Below are 23,193 nucleotides of genomic sequence, written 5' to 3'. Positions count from 1 at the left end.
CACCAAATGGATGGTTTTCCACTCACATTGTTTGGTATTCAACTGCTCCAATACAATGTTTTTCCAACTCTTAAGTTGAAGAATGTAGTTCTATTGCCATGTGATACACTCGATGGGATTACACGTTTGTTTCAATCCCCCTCTTACAATATCCTACGACGTATTGTCTAGATAAGTTCACCGTGTTGTTGACTCTCTTAATTTTATTTTGAGAATGTCCCACCGTGAAATCGAGTGTCTTGCTAATTGCGTAACCACCCACACTGTCCTACGGTGCAGGTAGTTGTTTTACGGATCTCGTGCGGAGATTGTATTTTATATCTTCGTGCCTTGCTAAGTTTTAAAGGTCATACATGCCAATGATGGATTTTCATCTTGATATTTGTGTTGAGAATGAAGAGGAATAAATCTGTCAGATTTCATTGACAATAGCTTTTTCAAGCTTAGACAGTAGCTTTGTTAGCCTTTAGACATAACTTTGCTTGCCTGCAACAGTAGCTTTATGTTACTCAAGATTCTTAGAATCATAGGTTCGGTTTTACTGTCTTCTCGGTTTTGACATGATCATTTTTTGGTCATTTTGAACAAGATATGATGATTCGAGTTCTTTGAAATTCACATGATCATCTATTTTTCATGTTCACGAAACGATTGGAGAACCACCTCACCCGTGCTCCACACAGTGAGGCCGTGCCTATCCGTGCCATGCACGGTGAGGTCGAGCCTGCCCCATTCGGCGGCTCCATGGTATTTAGGTCATCAGTGGCGGTATCCCATTCTTCACAGGAGCTTGTGATGCCTCCCGTGTTTTCTAATGCCTCCATGGTAATCTCTGATACCCATCGCTCATTTTTCAAAGCTTGTTCTTTTGCTAGATTTCAAGGAAGTCCTTATTTGCTAAGGCTCCAACCGAGAACATTCCATTCTTACGAAGTATTCAAGGTGACATTAGTGGACCCTATCCAACCGAATGCGGACATTTTTCGGTATTTTTATGGTATAGGTTAAGAGCATCGACGCGTTGGTCACATGTCACTTTGCTTTCCACAAGAAACGCTGCATTCGCTAAAGTTTTTAGCTATGATCATCATTCTAAGGGCTCACCACCCTTCCTATCCTCTCAAATATATTTGATTGGATACCGTTGGAGAGTTCACCTCCACGACTTTGATGATTTCGTTTTGCATATCTACTGGGATCGTCGTTGAACATATTATTCCTCATGTTCATTCATTGCACGATCCAGCAGAGCTCAGACTTGGTTATGGATACTAACCTGCCGATTTTTGCATGAGGATATGTAATGATGTTGCATGCAGCAACACTTATTCGTTTTAGACCCACAACTTGCTAAGCGTTTAGTGTGTACCAGATGGTTACTGGATACGATCCCAACATTCTTTTCATTAAACGCCTATTTGGTTAAAGTTGTTTATGTGTCTCTATTGTAGTTATCTCAATGGGTCTACTTGAAACGATTAAGTATTCTGGTTGGTTATGATTTATGAATCACCAACACTTGTCCGCTATTTCCAATCTACAACCGTTGATCTTTATCCTGCGATATAAGCAGACGGTCACTTTGATGAGACATACTTCCCATCGTTAGGGGGAGATATGGAATGTTCCCATTCCGGTTTTAATGCCAGGAATTGACGTGGTGTGGCACTATGTCTCATTAAGATCCCGCACTACTCAAAGTGAGTAAATGTGCAACGCATTATCTACCTCCAGAAAGTCAAAGATTTGATGCTCAATGACTTTACCGATATTGCGAAAGTGACAAGATCGCACATAAATGATGTGATGTGCCAGTAAGGTTGGAACTCTCAGAATATGAGAGAATTTCATATGACCTGGTCCTAGCATCGTTGGCACCATCCCTGACAGTGGGAAGGAAGCCGGCGATGGCACCATCGTACGCTGTGGTGTTGTCGGCGCCCGTGGTATTGCACCACAAAACAAGGGCGGCAAATGCAAATATGGACTAGTAAGGGCCATAGCTTCGGTCTTGGCTCTTACCTAGATGAGGGGGAGACCATTATTCTCTGGAATCAAAACCAGAAAGAAGCGAGATGCGTAGGCACAAGTATTTCGCCCATCATCAAGAGATATTCTCTAAACATGTGTATCAACTAAGTTTCTGTGGGACGCTACAGACTCCTTTTGTTGATGTTAGAGAAGAATAGAAATCTCATGAATTGATCGTATATAGCGCGCGCGTGTGTTTAATGGATTGATCTCCCATGATTGATGATGTATTCGCTTATGCTCTTATTCCGTTGTAAAGTATCAATGATGAGCAACTTGACCGAAGTGGAAAGAATCAATACAGGCTGAACTAGACTTGTTATGTTGGTCATTATTCGTAAGTGTAATGAGAAAGATGAAGTCATGTGATATATGCAGGACTTATGGCGCAAAGATTGTCTCATTATCCTAGTATTGACTACGATGAGTTATATTCTCTCGTTATGGACATAATTGCTTTCCGCTACTTGATCAATAGTAGTGTCCATGAAAACTGATTTGCAGCATATGATAGTGGTCATAGAATATATGTAAAAGGATCTTGACGCAGATATGAGAGTGCCCGAGGGACTTTAAATGCCTCCTGACCACGGAGAGCTTATGTAATCAGATTGCGACGTTCGAGAGAATGTAGTACAATCGGTTGCAAGAACTCATACCCATATGTGTTCATATGAAAGCTAATTCTTGATTCTCTATTCCGTCTAAGTATAGATGATGAAGAGATTCAATGAGCTATACATTCATACATGTTAGTGTTTTTGGGACACTATTGCTTTCATTATGACGTGATTAACTCTGCGCCTATGCATTGTCGTTGGACTTGGATTGCTCCTTTGACATGGGTTTAGTTCTACACTTGGTGAACCAACACAAATCATATCCACACCAACGCCGCCAGCAGCTCCAGCAACATCAACGTACGCCTTGGTGTAGTAGTCGACACTGGTAGCGTAGAGGATGCGTACGGTTCCGTCTCGGACCAAAATCAGTCCTTCATTGGTCCATTCCCCCATTCTTTTTGCGAAAGACACATTGAATGTGACAAATCAGAATCTGTCCAGTTTCGTATGTCAACTTCAACGAGACCTACAAGACAGCTCGCTCAATGAAATATTGTGAAATTACTACCGTTGGAAAGGCCTATATGTCTACTTTCCAGGAACACCAACCATTTTTTCATAGCTATCATATTGAGTGAGTTATGGTCGTTTTAGAAAAGTAGGACAGTTCTATCCGAAAACTTTCAAGTCAGTCAACTTCGATAGAGCACTGTGAACTACTCAGATCGGATTAGGTTGTGAGCTTTATGTCACTGGAAAGCCACATGTGTCTACTTTCCAGAACATTTTACGGTTCGCTGATATCTATTTTGACGAAGAAGTTATGGCCGTTTAAGTGAATGAAGGTCATTCTATCCGAGAATCTGATTTTCATTGCAAACTCATTGTTTTGAGTTGTTATGCAATCTTGTTTTCTAAGATTTAAGTTTGGCTAAGTATAACATGTATGATCTAAGGATGTGTGGCTAGATTAATGATTAATCATTATCCCAAGACTACGTTTAAGAAGCATGTAATGAACGTTGTATACGTTGTTCTTTGTACTCCATGATTATGACACTAATCAGGGGGAGTTGTTTCGTAGACTTCAGGGGGAGTCTACCTCACATGATGCTATCAAATATAGACGGTGCGTTGTGCTCTTTTTCCCTTCGATCAAGCTTTTGTTTTTACCCAAGAGGTTTTTATTTTGCTTGACAAGGTTTTTACCGAGGCAACAATGTGTGCACCATGCAACCTAGGCATGCGACACAAGGAGGAGTGTTCCGAGAGAATTACTATTCTACCTTTGTGTGTGTCTTAGCCTAATAGGTTTCCTGTTAGGAGATAGATTAGCATCTTCGTAATAGATTAGGACTCCGAATCCTACGGGATTGTGGTTTTGTAATGCCTATATATAGGCCCCCATATCATTCAATAATACACAATTTTTCATCCTGAAACAAGAATTTTTTTTACAATTTTAATTCAAATTAAGGTAGATAATGAATGTAATACTTATATTTTGGTAATTTAAATTATCTTTCGTAAAGGTAAATTTTTATGTTGAAACTTGAAAATTTGTAGGTTGATATTTGCAACACTAATTTTTCTGTATACCCTAATATAAAGGTAGAAGTTAACATTGTTAACCTAGTTAATATGTACGAGATAACCTAGTTAATATGTACGAGATAACCTAGTTAATATGTACGAGATAACCTAGTTAATATGTATTTCTTTTAATTTCAACCTAAGGATTAGAAGCATTTGTTCACAAGCTTCACTTCAAAAAAAAATGTAATGACATAGGGGAATTTTATAAATTTTATATTGTACCTTATTGAGGAAAACATGCATATAGAGAATTTAATATACCTCTTTATTAGATTTGTAATGTATATATATACATATGCTTCTCATTTCAAAAAATAGTATTATACCTCTTACAATAGATCTATGTTATAATATACCTAACATGGAGAAAATAAAATGTCATTCAAGAATAAAGATGTGTAAGTATCTTACGATAATAATTTCTCAATAATCTTTGTTTCACTAACTCTTATTTCTTAAAAACAAGAATTGTGTAAAACTTTACAAAATTGAATTGATTGATGTAAGAACAACAACAAACACTGTGAAAAATTTACAAAACTAAATAGCTCAGATTACTTAGTGATGAGTATATATATAGATTGAAGTTATTAATATGAATTTAAAACAATGAAATACTTATGGACGATATACATTAATTCCACATTTAAATAGATGTAAAAACCTAAGATTAAGGAAATAATCTAGTCTAACTTTTTATATATCAGAATGACAAATCAGATATTTATAAAAGGAATAAATATTAATAATAAAAATTGAGTATAGATTGAAAGAAAAATTGAGTGTGGATGTATTTTAAAGAGGGGCTTCAATATTGGACTTATATCTAATTTCTGATTAAAAGCTTATTATCAAATATAATGGACAATCTAGCTAGCTGTTAGGACTATAATAGAGGGTGTGAGATGCTGTGAGCTTCTTTGGTTGATCATCAGTATGTCATACTGCATTATATATATATATATATGAAGTACGTGCGCTCTTATATGTATCATGTATGTTGCTGCTTCCTATCAGCAAACCAAGTCTTTCTTTCTTTCTTTCTTTCTTTCTTTCTTTCTTTCTTTCTTTCCTTGTGTCTTACCTTCCAGCCATCTTCTTTGTACTTGGCAGTTATGTTTTATCCTTTTCCTCGTACATTGGAAAATGAAATTGTGATCTAAGAGGCATGTAACTAGGTTTCTTTTCATTTCTTATCGAAGAAAAATATATACTGAAAATCTAGGAGAAATGGAATGTGAAGAGAAGATTAATGTTTGGGGCCCTTGGCCTGATGGCGCAATTGACGGCTTCATAAAATGAGCTTCATTCACAATTTCATATCAGCACATGGTATTGCCGTATATATATTTTGGCATGATGCTGCTATTTGCTCTAAAATTCAAACAATTATTAGATGAGTGTTCATATATGTTTGTGAATTTATGCCATGTTTGATTGAACATATTAATAATTTTGTCATTATAGTCGTATTCATTTATGTTTCTATATAAACCCCAAATGCTAAATGGATCAGAGAAGGCGAGTGCATATGTCTGATCTTTGATGGGTTGGTAATTAAGACAAGTAACTTCGAGGTTATTCCAATGTGGGATCAACTTCCATACCTCAAGATACTTATATCCTCAATTTTATTTTTCCATTTTCAGTAATTATATAGTTTGGTTGATTGTAGTAGAAACGATCATCAAAGCCTATGTAATTTTGAAGACAAACGATCGTTATTGTAACACTGAACGGGATTACGGGAGAACCGGAAAATCTGGCTAGAGAACTATAGATGATCCATCTTTCTAGTGCTCAACCTTAAACCTTATTTACTAAATCATAAGACTTCCAAAAACACTTCCACTTGGCAACGCAAGGGAAAATATATGTCCACATTGGTGCTTAGTAATATCGAGCAAAGGATACTCACTCCAATATTTTGACATGTTCATCAATTAGCTGGAAAATGATCATCATCGATGAATAGAAATAGAGAAGACCCTTATTTAGTGGCACACCGGCTTCCCAATACCTATTAAACAAAAGAACGCAGCAGAGTCCACATCACCTAGCTCGTTGAAATAGTCCTACACATACACATACTTCCTGCTCTGAAACCCCCCCCCCCCCCCCCCCCACTTAACCCTTTTCTTAATTCTTTCTATATACAAGCATGGTTGTCCTACGTGGGAATAGGAGAAAATGGAAATTGAAAATAAGGGTTCGACTTGATCTATGAGTCTTTGGACCTGAGCAGAACAACCTGGTCTTCAATTATATGCTTGGTCTGCAAGATCGTCTAGGGTGGTGGGGAGTTGACATATAAATGTGTGTGTGTGTGTGGGAGTTTGATGTCGACCCTCTTCTGTTTTCTGTTTGTTTCATTATTCTTTCTGTGGATTTACTTACCGTGTCCGAGTACCTCACTCTCTCCTTCCTCTCTGCTAATCAGGACACAGCTTCCGACTACCATATTTGGATTTAATGGTTTCCAAACTTAGGATCTGTGGAAATAATTGTGGTATTGCACAGCTGGATCCATCTCAACCCCCCCCCCCCCCCTCCCCCCCCCCCCCCCTTAGAAGATGACCAATCCTTAATAAAAGTATGATAGCGATCTTGTGAGATGAACCGTGATTATAGGCTTCAAGATCTTATTAAGCTTCAAATGTAGTTAATATGGTAAACCAATCAAGAAATGCTTCCTGTAACTCAAATGTGACAGTAGAACAGCTGGTGGGTTTATATCTAAATCTGATGAGAAGATCAATATGAAGGGGGGATCTAGTATATATTTGCACGATCTGAAATGTAGGATGTTTGTTTAGATGAGCGGAAAAGGAGAGTTGAGTCATAACGTGCTGGGACTAATTATGCTCAACAGTAATTACAGCACACTAAGATTGTTTATCATAAGAAACACAGGATCACAATCACAAACTAAGACAGTAGAATCAATCAACTTAATTAGCATTCTTAATCCAGAAGCATCACAGAAGGAAAGCGATGGCTTCCTGGGCCTCCCTCCCCCTCCCTATCACTGCTACCACATCCTTTATATAAAGCCACCCAAAAACACCCCCCAAAAATCTCAAGCTTTCTTCAAAGTTCAAACTAAACTAAACCCCCTTACTGAACCCAAAAGAAACACAAGAGCAAAGAGAGGTAGAGAGTTTTGTTTCACTTGGTTGAAAACATGGACTCCATGACCTCCTTCAAAGGCTATGGCAAAGTCGACGAGCTCGAAGAGCAAGCCTACCGGCGCAAGACCCGTAAGCGCTACATCATCGTCATCGTCTCCGTCATTGTCCTCGTGGCTGTCGTCATCGGCGCCGTCACAGGCACCGTCATCCACAACCGTAACAGCTCCTCATCGCCGTCACAGAACTCCCCACCCGCCCCCGAGTTGACTCCCTCGGCTTCACTAAAAGGCGTCTGCCAAGCCACCCAGTACCCCAACTCGTGCTTCTCGAGCATCTCTACCCTCAAAAACTCCAACACTACCGACCCAGAAGCCCTCTTCAGGCTCGCTCTGCATGTCGCCATTGACGAGGTCTCGAAGCTCAGGGACTTCCCTTCAACGCTGAAGAGCAAGATCGGGAACGACACCAAGCTCAGCGAGGCCTTGAAGCTCTGCGAGAGCCTCTTCGTCGACGCTGTGGATAGGCTTAACGACTCGCTCACCTCCATGGAGGAGGTCAGCTCCGGCGGGAAGCGACTCACTCGGTCGGTCGTCTATGACCTGAGGACGTGGATTAGCGCCACCATGACTGACCAAGAGACTTGCCTCGACTCTCTCGAAGAACTCAATTCGACTCTGGTTCAGGAATTCAGGGACGCTATGCAGAACGCGACTGAGTACTCCAGCAATGGCTTGGCTATTGTAACCAAGATTATATATACATTGGCGAAATTGAACGATCCAGGTCACCGGAGACTGCTCGGGTCCGGACCCGAGTTCCCGAGCTGGGTGAGCCCCGGATACAGGAGGCTGCTACAAGCTCAGAACGTGACGGCTGCGCATGTGACAGTGGCGAAGGATGGGACTGGGGATTTTAAGACGATTCAGGAGGCTGTGGATGTTGTGCCAAAGAAGAACTTAACCAGGTTTGTGATATATGTGAAGCAAGGGACTTACTTGGAGAATGTAATTATGGACAAGAACAAATGGAATGTGATGATGTATGGAGATGGCAAGGACAAGACCATTGTTTCTGGCAGCTTGAACTTTGTGGATGGGACTGCAACTTTCAAAACAGCTACTTTTGGTACTCATTCTTACTCATTCTCTTGTTCAAAGTTCAGTCTTAAATTTCTTTCTCAGTTTAGTCTGCCATTGCTTGTGTTTGATCAGTTTGAGTTTGATTAGTCTGTTCCTAATCTGCCACTATCACATGGCTAGTGAAAACTGTCTCCTAAGTTTTCAAAGTAGTGATCTTTACTGGCCAACAGAGGAAAAGCCTTCGTCTTTACTCTTTACTTCTTTAGAACTGAAGGAGATGTCATTGGTGATTGGGGTCAACTATGGTTTCATAGTAAAACAGAATTGCGTTTCTGCGTTTGTTATGATATTGGTAGTGTCAAATTGGGAACCAGGCACATGGTATAGGCGTCACCTGATGTGCTACTTTCACCTAAAAAAAATTCAACTACCTCTTCTGTTGTTGGTCTTGTTGTTCTTCTGTATGAACAAATCAAAGTTGGTTTGAATACTAACAAAACTGAATTGGATATCTGGGTGAGAGATACTGAGATGTGTGGACGGTTGATGCCCCCACCATGTGGTTGTCTGGCTTGTGTGGATTATATATTGCTTTGATGTTCATGTGGTGGCCCCTTCTAGTCCATTTATAATACGACTGATGCAAGTTAGCATATAATCTTGACCCAGAAATGCAAGTTTGGCCTGCATAACCATGTGATTTTTTCTTCTGACGTTTTCCTGTGATAGTGATAAACATGTACATGTCTGCACTGAAATTGTATAGGCAGCCATGTTGGTGTGGAAGTCATAAACCAAGTTTCACTGTTTCAGGTTCTGTATATAGTGTGATTTGTTGGCTTGCGCTATAGTCATCATAGACAACAAATGCTCCAGTTGAGTAAACGTCTTTGATTAGGAATACTTGTTGGAATTACAGATTAAGAAATATTGGAGTAGAAAACTGTTGTAACTATACTCAAGTGCCGTTGAAACTCTGTGTCTGAAATGTTCTGAATGCTTACAATGAGTATATTTTGCTTGACCAGCTGTTGCAGGAAAAGGGTTTATTGCCAAAGATATGGGGTTCATCAACACTGCTGGAGCGGAAAAGCACCAAGCGGTGGCATTCCGATCTGGTTCTGACCAATCTGTGTACTACAGATGCTCATTTGACGCCTTCCAAGACACACTCTATGCTCACTCGAATCGACAGTTCTATCGTGATTGTGACATCACAGGCACCATTGACTTCATCTTTGGCAATGCAGCCGTGGTGTTACAGAACTGTAATATTAAGCCGAGACAGCCAATGCCAAACCAGTTCAACACAATCACTGCTCAGGGAAAGAAGGACGAGAATCAAAACACTGGGATTTCAATCCAGAAGTGCACAATCTCGCCACTTGAAAGCAACATGACAGCTCTAACATATCTTGGTAGACCCTGGAAAGAGTTTTCCACAACAGTTGTCATGCAGTCCACAATTGATATAAACTTGGATCCATTGGGGTGGAAAGAATGGGTTTCTAATGTTGAACCACCTAGCAGCATATTTTACGCAGAGTATCAAAATAGTGGACAAGGATCGAGTGTGGATAAAAGGGTTACATGGGCTGGTTACATACCCTCTCTCACAAAAGAAGATGCAACCAGGTTCACAGTTGATTCCTTCATCCAAGGTAATGAATGGTTGCCACAAACTAATGTGAATTTCGAGAACTCCCTGTGAGGTTGTGATCTGAGAAAATTATTGTTCAGAATTTAAACTATTTAGAAAGAATGATTCAAAGTTTAAAGATATACTCTTATTAACAGAATGATGCTATACTGTGTGAATGCTCTGTTCTCTTTTACACTTTCCGATCTGTTTTGGAAGGTTATCTGTAACATTCTTTCCATGACACTGAAAATACATGCAGAAGTTCCTATTAAGAATGAATTGAAAATAGTACTGAGCAAATTCCTGATTCTTGTTCTCTTTCCTACTGCATTCAGGATAATGTAAGTTGAGCAGAAATAGAGCTTAAAAGCAATAAGAAATAATGTGTCAGAAAATGAACATGCTGTAACTTTGTTACAACCTGGTGAAAATGGCAATAAGATGCTCCTTTGATGTAACCTACATCAGATCTGGTATAAACCAGATCGGCAGTAGACATTGATCTGAAACAGAAAATAAAAATCATATGGCTTATTTTTTCTTATTTGAATTTAGTCTTTTTCTTTTTTCTTTTTGTATTCAATATGTAGGGTGAAAATGGATAAGTTGGAAGAGACAATACCTAAAAAGTCAAATCATTGCCGAACCATCTATGAAGCATTTGATGCGTTAGCTCACAAAGTAATGTAGGGTGAAAAAAGAGAGTTGTAAGACTCTCGTAACGTAAGTTTAATGTCACAGCACAAGCACAGTAGTAAACTTTTTTAAAGTCATAGCAGTACCGAACTGATTTTAGTATCAATTGCAAGACAATTCAAATGTTTCATAATCTCGTTCAAACGGTCAGTAGCTGATCATAAAATTTATGCTCAATCACTATTGGATGTAAATTCAAGGGTTGAAAACAAAATAATTCAATTTTAAAAAAATTCTTCTCATTCTTATATTTATATCAAATAGTAATTGAACATGAATTCATAATCAGCTAACCGTGTGAACGAAACTGATGTTTCATAATAACTCTGAAAAAACATCATTAATGATATGACACATAAAAATGCGACCTAACTTGTCCCGACCGAGATAACACGATAATCCATAACAATAACATATAAAAAATAAAATAACAACTTTTTTTTTAAATGATGGCCAAGTGAGTCTCGATAGGAGAGCAATTCAAGGTATGATCTCTCTCCCATCGGTGCTTTTCACAATCTAGTGTTCGAACCAAAAATCTCAGAAGTATTCTTCCATCTTCCGTCGATGCTTTCATTAGACCAACCCCATAAAGTAATTTTATGAGCAAACTATTGAAAAGGAAGGAAATTAAACTCATGGAAATATTTACCGTTACAAATAACGTGGTCGTACTCAGTGGGCGCGTCAGTGTCTTTAAAGGCGTGGGGAAGAGGGTAAACGAGTTGAAAAATCGTGGCCTGTTGGTTTCGTCGAACGTGCCCCCAGCAAAACCAAACACAACACACAGACACATAAGCCTATCTGACTATCTGTCACAACCGCATCAAATCTGATACATAGTCCTCTTCAGCTCCATCACTATAAAAGCGAAAGGCATGCGGAGATTCGTAAGCGGCAGACTGAGAAGCCTTATCGTTCAGTCTTTACAGACCAAGCAGCACCAGATTCGCACTCCTCACCTTCACAACCAAACACCTGCACTTCTAAGTCGCTTCTTGTCTTCCTCCACCTCTGTTGTTGACGTCCCGTCTTCCATGGCTGACAAATCGCCTTCTCCGGCCACTCTTACTCTTGGGAATATCAATCCTAAGGTTGCTTTTCTCTTCTGGGTTTTTGGTTTTTATGTCAAAGTTTGTATCTTTTTGGTGAGATATCTGTTGGGTGGTTGTGATTGATTCATTTGAAGTTGGTTTTGTTGTATGGGATTGGTTATTGTGTTAAAGTTTGAATCTTTGACTTGCTGGGTACTTGATCATGCTCTGGTTGATTGGTTCACTGTAGTCAGGATGAGGTTCTAAGGTTTTACTGTTTTAGAGCTTCTTTAATCTTCTGGGGTTTTGTTTTTCTGTTAAAAAGATTTAAATTTTGGGTACTTGAATCACTGTGATCAGATGTTTGAGCATCTGATATATGGTAAAAAAAAATATGTGATCAGTTGTGTCTGTAATTCTGTATACATGGTCAGCAAGTATGTGATCAGATGTTTGAGCATCTGGGATGGGTTTAAATTATATGTTGTTCTATATTCAGAGGTTTATGATCAGATTTGTGTTGGAATATATTAAGCTGAATGGTAGCTTTCAGATTGCTTTAGCTTTCTTTCCCAAAGTTAACAATATAACGTTAGCAGATGCAATCGGTGTGATTTAGTTTTCTGCATATTTTAAGTTGGACGCAGAAGTAGTTATATGTAGGTAATGACATCATTGACTGAATAACCTTGGACCTAAATTATTGTGTTTCAAGTGAAAGCTCTGATGTGTTTTAACTCTTTGAAAACTTCAACTTGTATTCGGATTATTCTGATTAGGTACTTGTGTTCTTTTATTGAGGTTGGTCGGCAATGCTTTGTTTTTTGCTTTAACTCTGTCAACATTACTGTTTGATTTGTATACTAAGTAAATCATATGTTTTCTCTTTGTTTTTTTGTTGTTTTTTTTTTCAGGTTGTGGAGTGTGAATATGCTGTCCGAGGTGAAATTGTCATTCTTGCAGGGGTATATGACTGATTAAATAGTCTATGACTACTAAGTTCTCTCTTCTTTAAGATTAGTCCCTAATCCCTTTCATAATTTCCTCGTGCCACAGAAACTTCAAGAGGCTTTGAAGGCTAATCCAGGCTCTCTTCCTTTTGATGAGGTGTGTAATTTTTTTCTTTGATGAGTTGCTTATATTGACCCCTCATATATTAAAGGCAATGTCACTGACATTTAATTGTGTTCCACAGATACTCTACTGCAATATTGGAAATCCTCAGTCTCTTGGTCAGCAGCCAATCACTTATTTCCGAGAGGTTGGTTTGGTGGACTGCACTCCAGCTTTCAATATCAATATAACAACTTGAATGGATCCTTTATAATTGTCTTCTTTTTCAGGTTCTTGCATTGTGTGACCATCCAACCATCTTGGACAAGAGTGAAACACAAGGCTTGTTCAGGTATGGGAAGATTATGTGCTGTGTATATCTGAATCTAATCTAAGTCGAATAGATTTTGTTAAGTTTTATGACATGAGTATGTAATTTGGATGATTATATGCTATGTAAATATCTGAATCTAAGTCGAGTTATTTATGTGAAGTTCTATGATATGAGTACGCACTGATATTTGGGTGATAATGCTATGTTAATATCTGAATCTAAGTCGAAGTGTTGAGTTTTATGAAATGAATACTGTTCTGTTTTATCAACGGAATATTTTGTAAAAGTCGGTTGCTGGTACTCATAAGAAACTGAAATGTCACTATCTATTTCTAAGTTTCTAACAAGGGTATAACAATTATGTCATCAGATCATTTGCACTATCAAGCTATAAGACCAATAGGCCAATGCATAACTATTAGGGGAAACAAAGGACTCGCTATGTTGTTAGACTTATCCTTATTTGATACCTGTGTTACATGCAGTGCCGATTCAATTGAGCGGGCATGGGAGATTCTTGATCAAATTCCTGGAAGAGCAACTGGTGCTTACAGTCACAGTCAGGTAATAATTTACGAGTGCTACAGTTTGAATACCCTGTTCCACATCACAGAAATTTGAAAACCCTTGGCAAAATTCATAAGTGGTATTTATGCTTGGTATGTCAATGCTGATAACCCCTCTTCATCTAATTTTCAAATCAGGGTATCAAGGGATTACGTGACACAATTGCTGCTGGAATTGAAGCTCGTGATGGATATCCTGCTGATCCAAATGATCTTTTCTTAACAGATGGTGCAAGCCCCGCGGTATTTCTTGACTACCATACTATATTTCACACGTTCCTAACATGCTATACAATTTATGTCAGGAGAGCCATTTCACACTACAGAATCCGTGACAAATCATTATCATTTCTATTTTTATCAGGTCCATATGATGATGAGATTGCTGATAAGATCAGAAAATGATGGGATTCTTTGTCCCATTCCTCAATACCCTCTGTACTCCGCTTCAATTGCTCTCCATGGTGGCACACTGGTATGTCTGGATTCATCCGCCCATCTTCATAGATATCATTCATATTTTAGCAGCAGGAAGCTTAACTGGATGTCCTGAACTAGTTATTAAATGCAGAATCAGTGAACGAAAAAAAAATACAAAATACAAAAATCTAACTTGTGTGCTAGTCTCAAATATATATATATATATATATATATATATATATATATATATTTATATAAGTGGTATAGATCGTAAGAACACTCAAATCTGTTATTTGATTTATGCAGGTTCCTTACTATCTTGATGAGGCATCAGGGTGGGGTCTAGAAGTTTCCGATTTGAAGAAGCAATTAGAGGATGCAAAGTCTAAGGGTGTCTGTGTGAGGGCCTTGGTGGTTATAAACCCAGGAAACCCAACTGGTCAGGTGAGGTTTGAGTTGCCTTAAACTTGCTGACTTGTCAACAAATAGCTAACGTGGAGGGATGAAAACCCTGCTAAATGTAGACATGTCAATGATTGAAATTATATGCCGTCTTGTCTGCAGGTTCTGGCTGAGGAAAACCAGAAGCAGATTGTGGAATTCTGTAAGCAAGAAGGTCTTGTTTTACTGGCAGATGAGGTATGATCAATTACTTTACGACATTTTTGGACTATTTTTGTATGTTTGTGGAATTGTGGATATGAATTAGTTACGTTGTGTTCTTATTCATGTATTTCATGCAGGTGTATCAAGAGAACATATATGTTCCTGATAAGGAGTTCCATTCATTCAAGAAAGTAGCCAACTCTATGGGATACGGTGATAAGGATATTTCACTGGTATCTTTTCAGTCAGTCTCTAAAGGTAATTTGGTGGAAAGAATGGTTGGTCACTTGGTCATGATGCAAGAAGATTTGCCATCGGAATCAGTAACTTAAATTTGTTTCTTCTGGCTGTAGGGTACTATGGTGAGTGTGGAAAAAGAGGTGGATACATGGAAATCACTGGATTCAGTCCTGAAGTGCGGGAACAAATATACAAAATGGCATCTGTCAATCTTTGTTCTAATATCAGTGGTCAAATCCTAGCAAGCCTTGTCATGAGTCCGCCAAAGGTAATCTTCTCTCATGAAGTAAATGTTTTATATCACTAGTTTGCTACAAATATATTTTTAATTCAGAATTAACAATCAAGTGATCTTAAAATTAGAATTCTCTAGCTGTCAATATTACAGCAAGTTCAAATGTCGAAATTTCTAAATATATGAAATGGTTCTTCCTCCCTAAAGTGAGTGCTGCTGATAATGATAAGGTTTTGGTAAATTGAGCAATATTAAGTTCTCAAATGCTTACATTAGAATATACCAAGGGCATTGGACTATTGGAGGACAATTTTATTCGACTTTGCAGTTATTTTGTTACACAGGGCATGGGCATCTAAGAAATTCTGATGCCGTTTGATTTGTTACCATCTGTGCCGGACCATATTTTAACAGATGAAGTTTATTTGTTGAATGCAGGTTGGAGATGAATCCTATGAATTGTATTTTTCAGAGAAAGATGGAATTCTGTCATCCCTAAAAAGGCGTGCAAAGGTTAGTACGATGGAGTGAAGACAATATTATGACCGAATACATTGTTCTGTTTAGCAAGAGTAGAGACGATCCATTATTTTCCTTGTTTTAACTCGTTTATTTTTGAAATGCAGACATTAGAGGATGCATTGAACAGCCTGGAGGGCGTAACATGCAACAGAGCCGAGGGGGCAATGTATCTATTTCCTCGCATAGATCTTCCTCAAAAGGCAATCAAAGCAGCAGAGGGTGAAAAGGCAGCTCCAGATGCTTTCTATTGCAAACGCCTACTGAATGCCACTGGAATTGTAGTTGTTCCTGGTTCTGGTTTCGGACAGGTTAGTTGTTAGACAAGTCCTCTATTCTAGTCCTCTGATTTGCTCTTTTAATTATTTTGATCTCTAGACTGAATGTTTTCTCCAATGCAATCAGGTTCCTGGCACCTGGCATTTTAGATGCACAATCCTGCCTCAAGAGGATAAAATTCCAGCTGTCGTAGACCGTCTAACAGAGTTCCACAAAAAATTTATGGACGAGTTCCGTGACTAGATTTACCAGTTAATCTTTCTTCAGGTGGTTCAGAATAATATTGAGTGCAGTAGTCATTCAATAGAGATGGATAGATGACCCTTATGTGACAGATTTCGAATTCCTAGTCTTCTATTGTTTCTATGGAGAACCAAGTTGGGCAAACAGTGTATGTGTTGATGCAGTCCCATTTAAAATATTACAGTTTTGAAATCACACAAGGTTTTTTGCATTTACTTACTATATGCAAATCCAGGTGGTTGCTCTCTCTCTTTCTTCTCTTGAGAGAAGTCCAATTCAATGTAGACTGATCAACTGCAGTATAACCCTGATATTAAGAACTGCTGGTTTAAGGACCCAGGAACAAGTTGGTGCATGTCTCTATCAACTATGGAAGGTTGAAGGGGTTTGCTCATTGGATTTAACTTACAACATACTGCATTGTAGATTCCATGTGGTACCAGAAAGATCCCTCTCAGAAATAATTGCATTATATAGAAAGCTTTAAGCGAATCTACAGGACACTGTACAAGTTAGAAAATCATGGAGATCTTTCTAGCTGAAACTTTCTCCTTCCTTTATACTTAGATGAGTTAGATCCTACAGTTCTTGTTTCTAGGTAGTGAAGTAATTGAGTCTGCTCCATAATGCTAACTTCCATGGTTTAGGGTTTAGGGCATGGCCACATGTCAAAGTGTTATGACTCCAGAATGCAGACTCCTGCATGGATAGATCGGTCCCTGCTACCAACAAGATGAGGAAGAAAAGATTAGTTTTTTTTATGCGGGCAACAGTGAAATGATAATAGAGCCAACAAAAGCGAAAGCTCAGGACCAATCTACTTTCACTTTCACAGCTTGGCCTTTTCAGACTTTCAGATGTTTGGTAAAGCCAAACATTTGCCCATGTGATGTACAGCGTTCCTGGTTACCAGCTGAATTATTTCAAGCATCCAAGACAAAAAAAAAAAATTCAAAGTGCGATGTATTTTCTAAACAACACAAGATTCTGGGTTGAATACTTGGGATAATACTTGAATGTTCAAGAAAAACTGCATGAAAAGAGATTTTAGATCGACAATTAACTACCAATTTGTCACGTAAACAGGAAATGTATGGTGTCAAACACGAGTTACTTACGAGTTTTATTCGGTTGTGTGATGTGAAAGAATGATTTTAGTACTTGGATATGAGATGATACTCGTTTGGAATTTATGGTGATCTCGAGCATGCTATGCAATTGTCATTCATAAGAGTTCACGTACATAGCAATGAATCCAATGATAGCATGCTCCGAAGCATCATAGAGCAACCCCCTGAGATTCTACTCCCATTCATAATCTTTCCGTTTTTAAAATCTGAAATCAAGTTAATTTGGACCTGCAATGTACCAACTCTCAAGTTCTCATTTTGCCATGGGCAATTCAAGCTCCATATACCACATTTCAGTAAATTGTCCTTTGTATGAATTTGGGAATTAGAAAGAGGAAAAGAGTGAGTGAATTTCATTTTCCTTACTTTATCAGAGTGAACTTGTGTTATGATCCTTTTACTGCATTTTTCTTTTGGGCTTACAAGACACATTCGAAACTAATCAAACTATTGAAGTTCTGATTTTCACTGTGACACTACAAGTACAGAGCAAGGAATGCATTTTGACTTTTTCATGATCGGTTGTGGTTACTGCAAGGGAAGCAACCGCAGGAAATGTGGCCAGAAAAATGAGGGTTGTGCCGACTAATCATCTTCTGTGCTTGGTTGGTGGCCTTGTGAATTTGATCAGTGTGTTGTTGCCTGGCTTCTGCTCTCAGTTCCTCAGCTTTTCTGTGCACAACAGCCATTTTCTTCATCAACTTCTCCTCCAGGTTTGATCTCATCTTCTGTATCTTCACCTAAAAACCAAAAGGTGTATCAATAACCAAATGGCCAGAAGTAAGCATGCATCTTTGCCACCCAGTTTGGTGGTTACAAATGCAAATTAAAATATTCTGATAGAACAAAAAACCAAGCTTCCAACCACTAAGTATTATCCTAATTCATTTGAATACTCAAATTTCATTTCCCCATGGATTTCTAAATACTGGTTTCACATGGGTTGCAAACTTGCCAGTATATTAAAATGTGAGGATGAAGACTAGCATTCTTCTTTTGTTCTTTTAAGAGACAAGCATGCATAGAAGGATATTAAATTAAGCAATGCACTTCGACTGAGATGTGATCTAGTGAAGAAAATAAAAGGAAAATGGTGTCCAAGAGTGACGGGTGGCTCGAGATTGAGGAAGCCAACAAGAAGCCCTGTGAAGCATTAGAACTAGGGAAGGAATATAATAGAGTTCAAAGGGTACTTGTAAGCTTAGTTGGCAGAGTTGCACCGCAGTTTGTTTGACAATTCAGCACTTGAAATCATGCTCTAAATATTGTAGTCCTTTAGGAGAGCAAATCTTCTAAAATAAGTGTAGGCATTACAAGATAAAGTAAAAGATGGAGTGTAAACGGCTGGAAGAATACTCTAAAGTAAGGAGTTTGTTAAGGTATAAAAATCAATGCAGTGGTAATTGGAAGTTTGAAACCACACACACATTATTGTATCGAAAAAACCAGACACATTAGTCGTAATCTATTTCAAGGGAATAACTCTCAATCATAAGGTGATTACGGCAGCTAAAATAATACTAATTTCAGTGTGCTAATAGCAAGACATAAATAACAACAGAGGAAGCCAAGTCACTAGTTCTGGTTCTTATGTCTTATGTTTATCATTTAGCTAAAGACCAACAATTGGTTTAAGAACCCAAATATGATCGACTAAGAACCCACCAAGGGAAAAATTACAGGAGAACAGAAGTACCTCAAGCTTTCTTGATTGAGCTTCTGCTTTTGCACTTTGGAGGTTGACCCAGGCTTGAATTTTTGCTTCTTCTCTCTGATACCTGTACAGTCCAAAACACAATTAGAAGTTTAGAAGTAACATCCTTAGTTGGAACAATATGATGATCTAATGTAGTGATTTAATTACCTAAGGCAGCATTTATTATTTTCTTCCTCTTCCCAAGCAGCAGCTCTTGGTTCAGACATACCTTCCCGGTATCCATTGCCTGCATATACATTGTCAAAATGCCTCAAGCTCTTTGATATTTCCATTTCTTCATCTTCCCTTGAGTTCCAAGTCGACGCAACTGAATCATATTGTGTCCCAAGTTGAAGCTTAGCTAAATGGCATTCTTGCAACTGAGTAATGTCAATAGTGCTAATGGTGCTGCTAGTATGCCCCAAGGCCAAAGGCCCTGACCTATTTTCAGGGGTGTTATGGCGCGCCGGTGATGGGTACTTGAATGGTGTGTGACACCTCGAAGTTGTTGAACTTCCAAGAGGTGTCATCTCTGTACCAACATCCTTATGTTCTATCTGATGACACTGGTCTGTGCCTGCATCTTTCATGGCTTCGCAGGCTGAGTTTTGGAAAAGAAACCCTTCTCTAGTTGGCTCCATGTACTTTAAATTTGGCATAATTGGTTCTATGTCATCTACAAACTTATCTGCATAAACAAAACTCAAATTTGAAATTACTGTTGTTGACAGAAAAAATCCCAGTTCATTGAACATCTTGCTTCAATTCGAAAAAATTTGGAGTCTAATTGAATTGATGCGAGTTCAATGTCTACTAACAATACATATTTCATCTCAAAGCTTAAAAACAATAATTACATGGATTATAGAGTTTGAAAGAATCTAGCCAAAACAACAGGGACCATAATAACAAACTAGAGCAAAAGTTGAAACCATCCATCATTAGCCTTTTACAAGACCGAAAAACAAAAGGAGAGAAAGATGATCTGAAATGAGAGAGAAAGATGATAATGGCACCAAAAGGACCAATTTACTGGAAAAGAATCCAATAGGTGAAGGTTCCATTACTAAAGTTGAAGAAGTAAATATCATTACCTTTAGGGAGCACATCCATTGAGCCTAAGCCACCCTTGAGAGAACTGTTGTGATTGTTCAAAGAAGAAGACCTCTGAAAGCTTGAGACTGCTTTGGCCACCTCCATTTGTTGCTGCTTAAAGTTGTCACATTGCTTGGCATTGCTAACCTTTGTGGTGTTGTGAGCAGGGGAGTCATGGCAAGAACTACTTATGAGCCATTTCTCAGCATCATCCCACTTTGAAGGGAAGTTCTTTCTGGAAAGATTCCCAACACTGAAACTGAACACAGGCCTTCCTGGAGTGGGAGGAGCTTCTAGAACTTTCTTGTGTGTGACAACAGAGGTCACTCCCTCTCTTCTCTGAGCTGAGGAGTCAAGAAAGTTGCTTCTATTGCTTTCTGGGCAGCCAATGCTTGGTGGTGGCAGTGGGAATGACTTGACAAACTCAGCTGTCTCTTTAAGATTAAGCTTGCATAGCGGGTCAGGGAAGTTCTCTGCAAATGGGTTGGTCTTGCTTTTCCCATAGAAACTTGTGCTACTCTCCAATGGTGGTTCCTGTATCACACGCCAAAACCCAGAACTCAGAAGCACAGTAACTAACACCCAATTGGGTAAATAAAAACAAAGACAAAGAAACAAAACCAAAGCCAAATGTGGAGTTTTTACCACACTAGATGAGATAAAGGTTGGAGCTTGGAAACATCTGGGGCTTGTGAGATCCATTGAAAGCAAATATTTTGATTTAGAAAATCAAGTGTTCTTCTCTTAACTCTCTAGTGGGTAAGTGCAATTGTGTATCTTCACCATTTGGGTATAAAATTATGCAAAGATTGCAGAGAGAAGTGGCTGAGAACAGAGAAAAGAAGCATTGACTGCTTATGTTTGCAAGTTGAAAGTTTAATACCAACACCACTATTGCAGGAAATGAGTCACATGGGGCTAGCCAGCTCTAGCTCAGCCTTCAAAAACCAAGACTACACACTAAACTACTGTAGTGACATGGTCATACTTGTACAGTAGAAGCAGACGAGGACCGGTAAAAGGAAGAGGAGGGGGATCTTCGGGAGTAGTGGACAAAAGACACTCATGACTCCCGAGCGTGAGGCAGAGATAAAAACTGTCCGGAAGACCCAAGTAATTGTTTTTATTTTGGTTTTGTTTTTTGGGAAGCTTCTGTTGGTTCTTTTGATCCACCATTGTTTTTACAGCTTTAGGTTTACAAGATCAAATGGTGTCTCATCACTGTCTAGTTTCATTTGGCGCTATGTATTTGTCCGTCTTGGCCTGTAAGAACTGGTTGGGACTTGTAATCTGAGAGGTGATAACTGATAACAACTCACAAGTGTAATAGGCCAAACCCATCAAAACGGTAAAGGATCTGTAGTGCAATATATAGGAGTATGAATCAGATCCAGGCCGGCTCTGAGAGATTTGAGGCCCCGTGCAGGTAAAAAAAAGGATCATTGTATAATTTTTTTTATTAAAAAAAAACTTTCATTGGCAAAATTAGAAAAAAAAATAGGAGATTATATAAAGTTCTGATCACCGAAGCCGTCAAATTCAGAATATTAGAATAATTGTGAAGGATCACTATTAAGTCTATCTATTTATAGAGGTAGCATAGAAAGAAATTTTGATTTAGGAGAACATCAATCGGCAACCGAACTCTTTGATTCTTGCTATTAGTCTTCTTCATAATGAAAGAAGAAGATTAACAATTTAAGAGAAAATAAGACGGCGGAAGCATGAAAAAAGTGAGGTTTTGCTAAAAACAATGCAATTGTGAAAGCCAAAGAAAAGAAGAGGAGATTAATCGACAAAACTGGCTTTATAGGCCTATAAATGTGAGTTTAGCATTTAAACCAATCTACAGATACAATAGTGTTTCTTCACTCATTTTATACACACACTAAGTAATACATTGCAAAATTGCCTCACTGCTTTCTTTTGTCTGCTTATTGAATTGAATCTATGACTACTTTCCAGTGGTTCGGTCAGTTTCAAGATGAGAGAAGGCCTCGACCAGCTTGGAGAAAGGGAAGGGCCCTTTAGGGTCTATCACTGGCTTCACCTTCCCACTTTCTAAATATGGGTTTAGTTTCTTCGGACAGCTCCATTGGATGTCACTACAAATCTGAAGCCTAGAGGTGTTACTGGGCCCAGTGCATGAGCACTTCTTGCCCTCCCTCAGGGCCGGCCATGATATTCAGATAAGGTGATTACTGAAAATTCTTGTATGGTTGGTGTGACATTACTATACTGTACTTCCCAAAAAAATTGGTGTTCGTAGAGCGTGGTATGTACGTGGGTAGGATTTTGTAATCTTTAAGCTATGTTATGAATTGCCTATTTTTTTGAAAATATGAATTGCATGTTTAGTGTGGGGGAGCCGAGAGCATACCCTTCGCCTTCTACCATATTGGAAACTAAATATAATTCTTAATATAAATTTGCAACGTATTGGCGAGATGTTCATTTTGTAGTTGAGACCTTGAAGGTGGCTTGATACGCATGGCTATGTGAGAGCTAGCATCCGCCATTGATATTCAAATTTCAAGTTTCTTTTCTGGTAGAAATTTCCATTTTGAGGAAATGTTAGCATCCAGTGGTTCTATTCTGATGACAACACTGGCCTAGAGTATGAAAGTGATGTCGAGCATTTTTTTGGCAAATGAATTTTAATGCTCAATGGAACTTAAAATGGCCATTCAACAAACCCCAATTAGTGACTATAATATGGGCATATTAACAAAATTAAAAGGCCTTCGAATTCATGACCCAAGAACCAAATGTTGTTTAAAAGGCAATAAATCAATGTTTCGTGTTCACGACTTTCGTGGGATTTGATCTTGTTTGATATACAATTCATAGTGTGACATGCTTGTTTGAAAGTTATACAAACATATACAATGTCATGTCGATAATTTAGAACGGTGACATGATTATTGTTCATAATCGTGCATGAAAATGGTTGGCAATGCTAAAATCCTAGTATTTTTCCATTGCAATTTATTTCATTACATTTT

At 38.5% G+C, this 23,193-nt stretch overlaps 3 protein-coding genes across 3 annotated transcripts; 2 read left to right on the top strand and 1 right to left on the bottom strand.

Moving 5' to 3' along the window:
- The first annotated feature begins 7,222 nt into the window (after nucleotides 1-7,222).
- LOC126800517 (pectinesterase 3) lies at nucleotides 7,223-10,351 on the top strand. The gene is made up of 2 exons (XM_050527887.1): nucleotides 7,223-8,446; nucleotides 9,429-10,351. The coding sequence occupies exons 1-2, from the start codon at nucleotides 7,375-7,377 to the stop codon at nucleotides 10,109-10,111; spliced, it is 1,755 nt and encodes a 584-aa protein (XP_050383844.1). The 5' UTR covers nucleotides 7,223-7,374; the 3' UTR covers nucleotides 10,112-10,351.
- A 1,140-nt stretch (nucleotides 10,352-11,491) lies between these two features.
- On the top strand, nucleotides 11,492-16,482 carry LOC126800520 (alanine aminotransferase 2). The gene is made up of 15 exons (XM_050527892.1): nucleotides 11,492-11,832; nucleotides 12,687-12,737; nucleotides 12,829-12,879; nucleotides 12,968-13,033; nucleotides 13,116-13,177; nucleotides 13,645-13,723; nucleotides 13,864-13,968; nucleotides 14,090-14,200; nucleotides 14,452-14,589; nucleotides 14,710-14,784; nucleotides 14,889-15,009; nucleotides 15,105-15,259; nucleotides 15,665-15,739; nucleotides 15,853-16,056; nucleotides 16,151-16,482. Exons 1-15 carry the CDS (start codon nucleotides 11,617-11,619, stop codon nucleotides 16,265-16,267), a joined length of 1,626 nt encoding a protein of 541 aa, XP_050383849.1. The 5' UTR covers nucleotides 11,492-11,616; the 3' UTR covers nucleotides 16,268-16,482.
- A 1,369-nt stretch (nucleotides 16,483-17,851) lies between these two features.
- Nucleotides 17,852-21,056, bottom strand: LOC126800560 (uncharacterized). The gene is made up of 4 exons (XM_050527942.1): nucleotides 20,188-21,056; nucleotides 19,262-19,781; nucleotides 19,094-19,175; nucleotides 17,852-18,137 (listed from the first exon to the last, which is right to left on the bottom strand). The coding sequence occupies exons 1-4, from the start codon at nucleotides 20,888-20,890 to the stop codon at nucleotides 17,910-17,912; spliced, it is 1,533 nt and encodes a 510-aa protein (XP_050383899.1). The 5' UTR covers nucleotides 20,891-21,056; the 3' UTR covers nucleotides 17,852-17,909.
- Nucleotides 21,057-23,193: the final 2,137 nt, after the last annotated feature.

This window comes from Argentina anserina, chromosome 6 (genome assembly GCF_933775445.1).
Source record: "Argentina anserina chromosome 6, drPotAnse1.1, whole genome shotgun sequence".
Taxonomy (NCBI): domain Eukaryota; kingdom Viridiplantae; phylum Streptophyta; class Magnoliopsida; order Rosales; family Rosaceae; genus Argentina; species Argentina anserina.
This window is presented reverse-complemented; position numbering and strand designations above follow the sequence as displayed.

Bases quoted from the DNA above. Each gene is read 5' to 3' on its own strand.
- LOC126800517 (XM_050527887.1), top strand. From the start codon at position 7,375: ATGGACTCCATGACCTCCTTCAAAGGCTATGGCAAAGTCGACGAGCTC. The intron at 8,447-9,428 runs GTACTCATTCTT...TTGCTTGACCAG, and splicing joins TTTCAAAACAGCTACTTTTG to CTGTTGCAGGAAAAGGGTTT.
- LOC126800520 (XM_050527892.1), top strand. From the start codon at position 11,617: ATGCGGAGATTCGTAAGCGGCAGACTGAGAAGCCTTATCGTTCAGTCT. The intron at 15,740-15,852 runs GTTAGTACGATG...TTTGAAATGCAG, and splicing joins CCCTAAAAAGGCGTGCAAAG to ACATTAGAGGATGCATTGAA. The intron at 16,057-16,150 runs GTTAGTTGTTAG...CAATGCAATCAG, and splicing joins CTGGTTCTGGTTTCGGACAG to GTTCCTGGCACCTGGCATTT.
- LOC126800560 (XM_050527942.1), bottom strand. From the start codon at position 20,890: ATGGATCTCACAAGCCCCAGATGTTTCCAAGCTCCAACCTTTATCTCA. The intron at 19,782-20,187 runs GTAATGATATTT...TTGTTTATGCAG, and splicing joins AATGGATGTGCTCCCTAAAG to ATAAGTTTGTAGATGACATA. The intron at 18,138-19,093 runs GTACTTCTGTTC...TTTGGTTTTTAG, and splicing joins CTCAATCAAGAAAGCTTGAG to GTGAAGATACAGAAGATGAG.